At 41.9% G+C, this 13,151-nt stretch overlaps 1 protein-coding gene across 1 annotated transcript in view; it reads left to right on the forward strand.

Moving 5' to 3' along the window:
* LOC102377934 (metastasis-associated protein MTA1) overlaps positions 1–13,151 on the forward strand; it is a 132,474-nt gene that overhangs the window by 27,349 nt on the left and 91,974 nt on the right. Inside the window, exons 6-10 of the mRNA XM_014526083.2 lie at positions 2,650–2,767; positions 5,387–5,489; positions 9,221–9,320; positions 10,785–10,973; positions 13,089–13,151. The exon at positions 13,089–13,151 is cut by the window's right edge and continues 7 nt beyond it. Of these exons, the coding sequence (XP_014381569.1) occupies positions 2,650–2,767; positions 5,387–5,489; positions 9,221–9,320; positions 10,785–10,973; positions 13,089–13,151 (573 nt within the window). The remainder of the gene's footprint in view (positions 1–2,649; positions 2,768–5,386; positions 5,490–9,220; positions 9,321–10,784; positions 10,974–13,088) is intronic.

Genomic DNA, 13,151 nt, shown 5'->3' on the forward strand with positions numbered 1-13,151 from the left:
AAGACTGTTGTGACTTAATGTTTTGGAATTTTGTATACCATTGTAATAAAAATAGAAGGGATGAAACGTAATGTGAATTTTCTTGTCAGCCTTGGATGAGTGCATGCAACAAGTAGAGTTGGGGAAGCAGAAGCAACATGTAGAGTTAAGTGTTTAGGCTGTGATAGTTTTACCATGAAGCTTCAATCTGTGTTGCAAACTAACAATGGCTTTCTCCATTCCTTCTGCTTGTACAGTTTATCCTGTCAGTTGAGTTCAATGGTCTGTGCCACCATTCAGTGGCACTACCTTCTACTTCAAGCTTGAATCATGGAGATGGGGACTATCATTTACTCTTTTCTGCAGTCTGCACATGATACAAAGCAACAGAAGGGAGGAGAAAGCAAGTTAAGCATATGTAAGGAAGGGCCTGAATGAGGTTGATACAGAACCTGAAATTTAAGTTGATACAGAATGGGGCAGCATGTGGTGGGAAAAACTAGCAATCCTCTGCTTCTATTTAGAACCAATTCACTATTTGCTCATTGCTTGACTTGCTTCTGAGGGGTGGTGTTGGTGGGAGAGGTGGTGGAAAACAGCTTCTTTAAGGTCTGTGTCTGGCACTTTTTCTTCTCAAAACTGGAGAAGGTAGTGAACACTCAATAGCCAGGCATCTGTCCCAGTTATCCCAGCTTGCTTTTGCTGAGTACACATGGCATTGTTGTCTTGGTCCAGGGGCTGACAATTTATTTTTGCTGGAGGACTGCTGAACAAGTTTTGGTGACCTGTCAAACTGCATGGGTAGCTCTGTCCCTTGACAGTTGCTCCACCCCTTGTTGCCATATTGCGTGCAGCCCCTGCTGCCAGCAGCAGCAGGTGGGGGTGCTCGTGCTCTGCACTGGGGCCCCATGGTGTGCAGCTTTGGCCAGCTCTGCACATGGGGACAAGGAGCACAGCCTGCTCAGCCCACCTCTATTGTGGGGGCTCTGTACAATGTGCGTGCAGCTCCCGCGCTCAGGGAACAGCACTAAGGGAAGCCCAAGTTGGAGTTGACTGCCTTCCCTGCCTCTGGCTGCACAGGTTCCAGGACTCCATGGGGAAGCAGGGTCTGGGGCTCCCCTTCACTTCCAGCAGAGTCCCAGGACCTGCGTGGCCAGGGGGCAGGAGAAGGGCAACTGACTCCAGTGCAGGAATAGAGGCAGGCCAGCCGGCTGCGCTCTTTGCCCCCACGCGCAGCACTGTCTGTCATTGCGTGCGGCTGGGCAGTAGTACCCACATGGGGCACAAGTGCCCCAAGTACCCCTACCTGCTGCTGCTGCCAGCAGCAGGGGCTGCACACCATATGGGGGAGTGGTGGTGGGGGGGGGATCCCCACACTCCCCTACCCTCCCTCACACCCACACTCTGCCCAATTGAGCTCCATGCTCCCACCACACCCTGGGCTGCCTCCAGCCCCAGACCCATGCTTTCTGCCCCTGCCCAGCTGCAGCTCCACCCCATCCCTGCCCCCACCACTTCCCTGCCTGCTGCCCAGAGCGAGCGGGACGTTGGGGAAGATGAGCAGGTCCCCCAGCGGCTGCAGGAGTAGCAGCCCTGCCCAGAAGCTGCTGCTGGCTGGGCTAGGCCCTTCTACCCACCAGGGTGGGAGCAAGGCACAATAGGGTATGTCGTGGGGTGTGTGTGTATATGTTGGCACCTCACTCTTACCCTTGTGGGTGGAAGGGCTGGGTAGGGTACAATTCATTGATTGGGTGCCCGTGGGTCAGATGCATCCTGCGGGCCATATTTTGCCCACCCTGTCTTAGTATAACTAAGGGCTGATCTACACAGAAAAGTTTTACCAGTTATATTAGCAGTGTTAAACAGATATAATTATAACTGGTGTAATCCTGCACTCTTCTGGGGTGATGCACTTATTCCAGTATAAGAGTGACTTTTTTGTCACTTGTTTGAAGCACCCTTCAAAGTGATGCAAGCTTAACTGGGGAAGGGGGGAGGACGAGAAGTACAGTATGTCTGTGGAGAATTATCTTGTCTATAACTCCATTAATTTAAATTCACACCTGTGTTAATGCAGCAAAATAGTCCCATGTAGACAAGTCATAGAGCTACCATAGCATTAACAAGTCCCCTTCTCCACCCTCCCCCCAGCCCCTGATAAATCTAGGCAAATTGTGGAGCAGCCATTAAGGGAGTAGGACAAGCCGTGAGAATGTGGGTAGGTACTAGTGGACATGGCTGCCAAAATGCTTTTTCATCACCATACAGTGTGTTTTTATTTTTATTTGGTTCAGCACTGCATATAATGTGATCTCCTAGGGAAGAAAGATCTCTTCAGTTTGCAGGAGGTTAAATTTGCCTTTCTTATTTGATTGTTCTACTGGTTGGATATCCTCATCCTGGGACGTTGCTCCTTGTAGTACTAGAGCCTCATTTAGAGGAAATAGCTTATTTTAGCTGAAAGCTCTGTTGAAGGACTATTTTACATTCCAGACAGAAGAAAGTTGTAACATTTTCATTTTGGTTTCTAAAACTGGTGTTTGGTTCATAGTGCATCCACCTGACTTAAAAATATATAGGTAGCAAAACAAAATCTATAGGTAAAAACTGGCGATTACGTACCAAGGATATTAATAATGCTGTTTGTTTTTGCTTCTGTTTTATTTTTAGGATTTCTTCTTTTATTCATTAGTGTATGATCCACAACAAAAGACTCTCTTGGCTGATAAAGGAGAAATTCGAGTTGGAAACAGATATCAGGCAGATATAACGGACTTATTAAAAGAGGGTAATTTTCACTGTTTCTTTAGAATTACTTTATTGAAAATGGTCTTTTTTGCATGTATATAGGTTGTATGTCTCATGGGAAAAGGAATGTTTCACTTCTGGATCATGTGGGGAACTATGGCTGGGTTGGTTAATGACTAAAGTTATTGCCAGCTGGAGGCAATTAGTGGGATTTTAGTCCAATCTTAAGTGGGCAGTTGTCCAGATCATAAAATCTTATGAAAAAAATGAATTAATTGACTCTCTTAGAGCCTACTCTTTTATAAAAGACATTTGTGAATTGCCAGGAGGACAGACCCCACTCTCCTTCTCTTCTCCCCCACCCCCGGCCGCGTGTAGAAAATTCTGTGTTTTGAGGCAAGCTTCTCTTTCTGCCAAAATCCACTAAAAACCTGTCTCCCATTTAATGCCTCTCATGAAGCTGCCCATAACTTATTAGATACCCTCTCACTGTAGTTACCATGTCACCCATCACTTTTGGCTGCTCTTTCAGAACCTTGACCTGTGGAGTAGGAGGGATGGATTGCTGGTCATCCAGTGGTGTGTCTGAAGCAGGGGCGGGCAATGATTTTGGGCAGATGGCCACTTACTGAGTTTCAGCAAGCCATTGAGGCCTGCATGACAGGCTGCCTAGGGCAGATTAGTATTAATTTTCTAAATTTTTTAGGGGCCCTGTGGGCTGGATAGAATGGTCTGGCAGGCCACATCCGGCCCCTGGGCTGCATTTTGCCTAACCCTGATCTAAGAAGGGACAGAGGTGCCATAGGAACGGTTATTCTTTTCCCCACAGCTGTAAGTAAAGGGAAGCTGGGCAGTAGCTGGTGCTATGGAGAGCTTCATTTTCTTATAGCTTGGGCCCAGAACAGGGAGACAGCCAGCGAAGGCAATGTGGGGATCATCTTTTCCTTTCTCCAGAAGAGGAGCAGCTCTGAATCACAGTGCAAGGGACTTCACCAACCCCTTTCTTCTATACAGGCCACAGGTGTGAAATAACACTGATACTTCAGTCACTGGTAGAACAGACAGATTTCAACTCCTTTTTGCTCTGCATGTGAAACTAATATTATTTTAGCGGCAGCTTGGCTAACTTGTCAAGAGGAGGAAAAACAGCTAACCTTATAGGAGCTTCCTCTTTGCCCCTGGAAAGTCAGAAGTGAGGGCAAAAAAGAATCCTTAAAGCTTTTGAAGAGAGCAACACATTCCCAGATTTCCTTATTGCTTCCTGACTTCTCTTATGTCCTCTGGATTGGGAAGAGAAGGAAACCGGAGACAGAAGTGTCTGATAGCTGTGAAAGATTGTGCTATAATGCCTTCAGCAGAGTGTACCTTCTGATCAATTTGGTGCTGCTGCTTGTGTGGGGAATGAGAAAGTTGAATCTGGAGGGCTGAAGAGAACTTGCAATGAGAGGAAGAAGGGAGAAAGAAGAAACAGATCAAGCAATAATGGAGGGAGCTAGTTAAACAAGTGACATGAAAATTGGGCATAAAGGATTGCTTAAAAAAAGTAAAATAAAAACAGTAAAATGTGGCAAAGGTGAAAGTAAAAGGGAAATGAAAGAAGAATGACAATGAAGGCATGTATTTAAAAATCTGTTTTGTGGCTTGCTGAGTATAATAAGCAACGCTGTGTGAAAAGATCCCAAATTCCCAGCTTCCTGTTGCCAGGATCTGGTGTATAATAAACAATGACATGTTTCAGCTCTATGCTGCAGTGCACAGTATTACCAGAGGCTGCTTAGTTAATTTTTAGATTAGAACATAAATGGGTTTTGTTTTTCATAAGAAAACATGCGCACACACACAATATTAATATCAAATATGCAAATGCTTTCTGTATACTTAATACACCAAGCATATCGGTCAACATTTTCCTGTATGCTTCGCTGAAAAAGTTGAACAAACTGGCAATTTCACTGCATTTTTATGCATGTTTCACACTGCTGATCAGATGAGCATATTGCCTTGGAAAATAGTTTTCTGGCAGCTGGAGACAGTTAATAGTCTACCTCTCCAAGCATCATGTGCTTCTTCTTGATAGTGAAACATTTCTAGACTCCCTAGGCCAGCTTGTAGGGACCCTTCACAATATGAAAGTAACTGAAGAAGTGCTTTATGAAGTAAGAACTGAAACAAATTAAAGCAGCAACTGCTCCAAAATAGGGTTGGTTGGCAATAACTGACCTCTGTCTTTTGCATCTGATGATGTAGAAAAATGTGAATAAGCGGTGTTAAGAGAGGATGGATGTGAACAAGTTTAGAAAAATGTACCAGGCATCAAGAGGAGTAGCCTAAAATGACAGTAAGGGATATGGGCCCCAGTGTAGACCAGAGACCACTGTGGTAGGAATTAAAATGTATTTTGCAGAACCAGTGCTTGGGAATCTGACTGTGGGCCAGGTAGAGCAGGTAGCTGTACATCCAGTTGCCAGGCAGGGCTGAGTTTGCCAAAGACAAATGACTGAATGGAATTTCAAATCACAGCCAGATAATGTACCTCTGACAAACTAAGTGTCTTGGGAGTTAAATAATTGTTTTGTGAGAGACAAAATCCAGAAGTAAAATACTTTTTCTTCTTTTGAAAGCTTCTATACCAAACGTTTTTAACTTGCATTTCAACTAGGTGAGGATGATGGAAGAGATCAATCAAAACTTGAAACAAAAGTTTGGGAAGCATTTAACCCACTAGTAGACAAACAGATAGACCAGTTCTTGGTTGTAGCACGGTAAGAAAACTTGATCTTTTGCTCGGGAATAACTGAAAATATGAATCTATTTTCAAAAACATTTACCCCCTTTTTTTTTTTTAAACCTTCTCTTGTCTCTATCCCAGTCTTCATGTTCTGTGTGCTTGTCTGGTATGAGCTTTTAAATGAATCAAACAAATCAGTAACCAAAAAGTATGTGGCTTGCATGCTGTAGTGAGTGATTTTACTTGAGTTTTAAGAGAGTCTTATAGTTTCATACTCTACAGTACCAGAAAAAGCAAATCAATTACAGATCTGTATCAATACCTAATTTCTCTATATATTGATAAATCACAGTAGTTTACTGTTTTAGCATTCAGTTTGAGTGTGATAAGGGTTTTCTTGTGTAATTTCCAGGAGGGCTGGTACAGTATTATGATGATTTAGTTGCAGTTTAACATTGGGCAAAACCTCCAAAGTCAGTGTGATTGCTGGATGCTAAAAATATTCATACCTCTTCCATTTTACTCCATTATTTTTTTTAAATGTCCTTGGATTTCTTTGTCCTATAGGCTTATGCAAATATAGTAATTACTGAGGTGTCTTATAGTAGAAGTATTGGACTTGAATTTCAGTCTGTGAATGAAAAACATTAAATAGTTAAATGGAAGTAATGAGAATGGAAATTCTTATGTTCTATTAGAGAAATTTATAGAACTTTTTTTGAAAGCCTATAATCAGTGGAAAATTGGTGGATTCATTGGCATCTGGGGAGAGGGGTGCAGTTGATCAGTGGAAGCAGGTGTCAGTGGTTAGTGGAGAGGAGTGTAGGAAGTAGCAAACTGCTAGCAGAGATTGGTTTTCTAGAATGTAGACACTTCTGCGTATTGGGTATGGCAGTGGCTGGATCTTGATTCAGCAAATGTCCCTGTTGAGTGACATGCTTAAGTACTTTAGGCAGACAAGGTTCTTTGGGTAGATGTGATATATTTTATTAGTCTAACTAAATAGTTGCAAAAGTTGTTCTTTGAAAGTTTTCAGGTACAAACACCCTTCTTCAGGCACAGGGAGAGTGTGTTATTCTTGAAGAAGGCTGTGGGTACCCGAAAGCTTCTAAAGAACAATTTTTTCCAACTATTTTGTTGGTCTAATAAAGATATCACATTTATCCAAAGACTCTTGTCTGCCTATGTCCTTAGACCAACACAGCTACAACCAACAACCCCTTTAGTCCACCCTCATTTAAGAAAACACCTAAAGTACTTATCTATGCCCTCTGGTGAAATGGAGCCATGGTTCTGTGAGAAGATTCTTTCTCATTTAGCAGTCTTAAATCTTCATGGTGTTTAAATCCCTAGAGAATAGCATCCATTTGGAGCCAGGTCAGGAAAGCATCCATAATAAAGGAGGGGACTTAAAAATGAGCTGAAGACCTGCTCTGAATTGGAGCCACTAAGTAGTATAAACATGAAAGCTGATGATCAGTACCACAGAGGCATGTTCAGTATTTATCAAATATCAGTGAACAAATTCAGAATGCTGAAATGAGATCTAATGTAGGACCTTGTAGGGAACAAGTGAATGAATAAAGTGAAGGAATCAGGGGTTAATTCTTCTGTACTTGCAAATATTTTTAAAAAGCAAGAGGAAAGTTTTGACATTCAACTAAAAAAAGAGCAGAAAATGTTATTTCCCCCAGATTTTGTTTTTAGATCAAATGGGTCGTTGAAGGAAACTTCAGCCAAACTTTTCAAAAACAACTAGTTGATTTTGGATTTCCAGTTTGAACATCTAACTGAAAGCTCTTTGAAGACTCTCAGCCCTAGTGTAGGCTGCCTAGGAGGGAGATGAGGGTGAAACATGATTGGTTAAACCGAGGCAAAAATGTTATTCTTGTTCTGTGTTGGAAAATATCATAGCTAGCTCAGGCTTAACTAATAATGCAGACACTCCCTAGTTCTCCTGGAGTCATTTGTGTTGTGGCTGCATCAAAAGGAGAGTCACAGTGAAATTTACTGATGCTAGTAACTTTTCCATGTTGCTGATTACACAGTATATTATTGTTCCCTTTGATTTGTGTAATCAATAAAGCAAAAGTTTGTGTCTAGGCCACTGGCTTTGACACACCACTGGTTTCTTCTGGAGTAGGAGAAAATAATAATGAAAAGGTAAGGGGAAGTAGAGGAGAGAGGGTATGTCTGTGTGACACGATGTAGTGCTGTGCAGAGCTAGTTTGTATAGCAGGGTCAATAGCTGTGTTAGCATGGCACTTGTCCCTGGTTAATTAGCTAAAAAAACAAAGCATAGTAGCCAAGGCAGAGTGCTGCACTAATGCAGCAGTGCCTCTTTTTGTCCCCAATTATCTTTCATATCAGCCATGTATGTATTACCAGAAGTAGAACATTGATCAGTTCTGCTTCTGGTAGGAGTTTGATCACACTGATATAGTTGAGAAACTTAGAAAGATATGACAAACTGGAATTGGATGTGGTGAACAAGCATGGGGATGACATGAGTTCTGGGACTGTAATCAGATAAGCTGGAAAGGCTGGTATCCAGAATAACCCGAGTAGTACTATCCACAGTACAGGCCTTTCTGTAAACATAGTTGACATATTTTCTAACATACAACACACACCTTTTTTCCCCTGCCAAATCAGCCTCCTGAGATTGGGGTACATGTTTTTTAGCAGGGAAACTGTTTTCTGTGCTGGAAAAGGAGCAGTCCTGGAGAAACTGTCCATCTTCCAAGATGGCTGCTGCTTGTGTCTGTTCAGCAAACTTTAAGGGGTAGAGTATTGTGTTAACCCTGTCGCAGCCAGAGTTTTTGTCTGATCACTGTTGTGCCTGATGTAGCAAGTAAGTTGCTGGTAGGATATTGATGAGGCTTTATGATGTGGAAACACCACTTTATTTGCAGGAACTTGTATATAAAAAAAAAAAACTACTTATGGTAAAGAAGTAATAGTCTTTTTACTGCTCCTTGCAAGGATCTGGGGCCTAACTTTGTGGGACATGGAGTAATTCCTTCTGGGAGCACACAGTGTCGAAGAAGTGTGGCATCACAGGAAGTAGTCTGCCACAGAGATGCCACTCTTCCTGGACACACTGTTTCCAGGAGGATTTATTCTGTCACTTAGTTGGGCATGACTCTGGAAAAATCTTTTTTCTACGTTCTTCCTTCTGAAAACAAGGTGTGTATTTTATTTGGGAGTGTGTTGTATATGAGTAAATATGGTATCTTGTGTTACAAAATATTAAATGGTTTAAATGGTTTAATAAAATATTAAATGAATAGGCTGAAATGTTTAGAGCAATTTGATTTGGCTCGCTGTTTCGCCTCCTTCCACCTGTTACCTTGGCAGCTGTCTCTTCTCCTTTGTGCCTTCAGATAATTAAAATCTGTTCTCATCATTGTGAAAAGGATTTTGATGTTCCTGAAACTTTTTTTAGACCAAGTTTCCAGTGCAATGCTGATCCAGGAGCTGCTGTGAGAAGATAGAGGAGCATCTTTATCATTCCTGAGTGCCTCACTGTATCTCCTTCTTTACATAAGCATAACTGGATAGTCATGTGAGCTAAACAGAATGAAGCATTTGTCATAACAAGCTACATTTGAAGAAAGTGATCTCTGTCTTAGAAGTGGAGCCAAAATATTTAGTCTTGATACCAAATAATGAAGCCTGCTAGCCTCCTCAGAAGTGCTGTTTAGACATTTTTACTGTATTCACTTTGCATGCAAGGTTAATGTTCTGTTTAATCCTTTTCAGCTCTGTTGGTACGTTTGCCCGAGCTCTAGACTGCAGTAGTTCTGTCAGACAGCCAAGTTTGCACATGAGTGCTGCAGCAGCCTCCAGGGACATTACACTGGTAAGATATTAAGAGGATTTGGGGAAGATTTTGACAGAAATGCAAAATATGTACCTTAGCTACATTGGTAAGAGAGGGGGTAGATGGATTGCAATTGTGTAGTCTGTTAGGATCCAGCTATTGTTTTGCAAAGGATCTTTTTCTTTCCTTTTGTAATAAGTCTTTAAAGTTAAAGGTGTGCAATCATGGATAAGTTTGCAGCAAGATTAGAGGGAGCCACTTTGGAAATGTTAGTGTTTTCTGCTCAGTTCTTTCTAGTCGCATACAGGATTGCGTGCACTAAGTAGTTATGTTGAAAAACACGAAGACTATTTGGCTGTTGTGTATGGTGGGATAAATCTGGAATGCTGTGTCTGATCAATTCCAAAAATTCAGGGCTATTCTAGGCAACATTGGACAAAGAAGACCAGAATAGAAATTCTAATAATATGATTGTTCTTCCCTAGTAATAAATGTTGACTTTCACGACAGCCTGTTTTTTTCATTACTTTTATTTGTAAGTAATTTAAAAACAGAAGTAGTTATAGCATTTTCTAAATATAAATGATTGTGGATTTGAATAGTGAGATGAATAGGAAAATTTAGGTTGCGTATGGGGGTTAACTTCCTGACAACGAGATGCATTTGTTTGTTAGAGCGTTTCTGGAGAGAAGTGAAAGTCCCATTGTTGAAGCCATTAAAACTTTACCTGGAAAAAGCACTGTAGAATAAATTCATATGCACAAAACTTTAAAAATGATTAATAACCTTACCCATTAACAACATATAACATCTGACACAACTACAAAAATCAGAAAATGAGGCCAAGCCATGACACTATTTATATTTTGACATCATAAACAAACATATGCCAGACCTACCAAAGAAAATCATCAGTTTTCAACTCCAGTAAACCTTAACTCTGCTCTGTGTGGAAGGATGATGCTCCTGGGGATGATTCCCTGCTAGCTGTGTGTTTTTGATGTGTGCTGCTTTCCCTTTAGGATGTTGACTGCTTTTTAAGTGTTTTGGGTTGCCCAGAAGGGGTGTTTATGCTCTTAGATTTCTAGTTATATTTGCTATAGATGGTTAGATAAATAAAACGTACAACAAGTTTAAGTTTGCATGTCTTGTCCTCTGAGCTTCTTCTGTTGTGGAAATTATGGCTATATGGGATCACCTTTTCCCAAAAATACCATTATTAGTGAATGTTATCCATTTCTTGTCTTAAAATGTTCATTCTGGGGTTGGAGAAATATTTACTCTCTTTAGGCAGAAGGCAGGACTTCAGACTAACATGGTTAACTACTTCTCTCTGTTTTTGTTAAGTGGAAGTATGTGTTCTCCTCTGAATTCAGCACAAGATATGTATCACCATCAGGTTCCTATCATAGCTGCTTCAGTTTTAAGTGTTTGTTTTCTCTATGGTTGTACTTACAGTGTCTCTTTTTTGTTTTGTTTTGTTTTTTTAAATCTGCTATTTAGTTTCATGCTATGGACACTTTGCACAAAAATGTCTATGACATTTCCAAGGCAATCTCTGCCCTTGTACCACAAGGTGGGCCGGTCTTGTGCAGGGATGAAATGGAGGAATGGTCTGCTTCGGAGGCAAATCTCTTTGAGGAAGCACTAGAAAAATATGGAAAAGATTTCACTGACATTCAGCAAGATTTTGTAAGTGAATAGTTATGGCTTTGAACTTGTGAACATCAACCAGACTATGAGCAACTCTTTCCAGCTTCAAAATGTGGCTGCCTAACAGCAGACATGTATTTTTGTTGATACATAATCTAGTATCTCCTTTCTGCTCTGAAAAAGAGGAATCTCTAAGCATTTGTCAAACTATAAATTGGAAGACAAAGATTGTTGGGGGTGGGGAGGCTCCTGTATACTTGATAATTTTAAAAACACTGGGAGTAGAAACGGACATTGCCTTTATTCTCCTTTGTGCAGCTGTAAAAATTTTTTTATGGTGGTGCAAAGGCAAAATAAGCAGACAGTCATATACCCCTTGTCATGCCACAAATGCCCACAATTCTTGGCCATGACAAAGGAGGTAATAGATTGTGCTGCTTTGTGGCAGACATTTGTTTGCTTGCTGGAGGGAGAGCACTTTCCAGCTGCCCTGGGCAGGTACTCTGGAGACTTGAGGGGCTTGATCCTGTACACCTTGGGGATTTCCTGGGCAGGATCGGGTGCTACGAGCACCTGGAGCACTTGCCTGTCTTTCTCCTTTTACAGAGAAACGGACCAGGGAACCTTGGGATGTGTCTCAGTAAGTGGGGAAAGCTGGGGTTTCTCCACACGGAGACAAAACCCCAAGGATCTTCATAATCGGGGAAAGCCTGGGATTCTCTGCTTAGAGAGAGACTCCTGGGAAATCCCAAGGGTGCATCTTCATAAGGGGGGGAACTGCACACTCTCCCTGTTTTAAAGGGATGCACCCTCATGATATGCAGGGAGGCACAGGAGCTGGGAAGCTTCTGGCACCCTGTGCCTCCATGCTGGGGAATCCCTAGCTCCTGCACCACACTGACCCATGCCTCCACATGAAGCACAGGTCCCAACCTGGAGGCATGGGGCACTGGGCTCCAGCTCCCATGCTGCCCTGTTCCTCCTTGCCATGACCCCTGCAAACCTGTTTCACCCAGGACTGGTCAACCTGGGTCCCAGCAAGAAGGCATAGGGCAGCAAGAGGTAGGGAGTGTCTTTAGCAAAGGGAACATGTCACCCCTTGTCCCGCACTGGGTAGGAGTCCAGCGCAGGACAAGGGGGTGACATGTTTTGCTCATTAAAGTGATTCAGTTATGGTGGATCATGTCAGTGATATCTGCTTCTACTGAACTGTAAATTGGGGGACAAATAGTGTGCGTTTGTGGTAGGGGGGCAGAGCTTTTACTAAAGACAGCTGTATGCTCAATAATAATGTTTAAACTACAAATCATGATGATCTTTTCTTCTGTTCTTTTCTTCAGTTCTGTTAATTTAAAATTGTTTGGCTTATTACAGTTGGATTTAGGATTTGGTGGAGTGTTATAAAAGCCCAGGTATCCATGAATTAATTTGTCTTGAGGAGTGCAAGTGCATGGACAAATCTTTTGAGATTTTAGTGTGTTTATTCAAGAGCTATTTTAGAAACTCCTCTTTAAATGTTTATTTTAATTTTTTTTTTTAAAGCTGTCTTGGGAAATTGCCCCTTGTACCTAGTGGGGCATACTGTCTGCACTAAAGTTCCTTGATAGGAACAAAACAGAAGTAGTAACCAAGTGACTTCAGCTAAACCTGTGCCTCTTAGGCAGAGGGACTTGGAACCAGCCCAACATTGTTTTGCTGTGGCTCCATCTAGGGTTCTTATGCTTCTGATCTAGCAAGTAGAGGTGCCAGAGCATTGTGGCTTCTCTATGTGCTGTCTCCTGCTGGGCAGAGCAAATTAAAATTGTGCCTATGCTCTGTATCTTTGCATGCCGGAGAGTCTGAGTCTGTGTGACACTTACCACACTGGGTCTTTGCTCCTTGAATGGTGTGAAGTGGAGCCAGCACAGAATGGTTTTACCTATGCTGTGCCCCACTTCTAAAATGAAGGCATTGTACTTGAAAAACATTTACATGGATCTTGAGTGCTTGGTGCCCTTAAGAAGTCCAGATAATGACTGGCTTCTTTATTAGGAAGATATATCATATATAAAACACTTTGTGCTGTAAGACTTCTGTCAAAGGAATCTTGACAATTTGTGAAGCACTGTACTGGCTTCCTGTGATGACTGTGTTGCTTTTTCTTCATGTCCCTAGCTTCCATGGAAGTCCTTAACCAGCATAATAGAATATTATTATATGTGGAAAACTACAGACCGA

This window comes from Alligator sinensis, unplaced genomic scaffold (genome assembly GCF_000455745.1).
Source record: "Alligator sinensis unplaced genomic scaffold, ASM45574v1 scaffold647_1, whole genome shotgun sequence".
In the NCBI taxonomy this organism is placed as follows: Eukaryota; Metazoa; Chordata; order Crocodylia; family Alligatoridae; genus Alligator; species Alligator sinensis.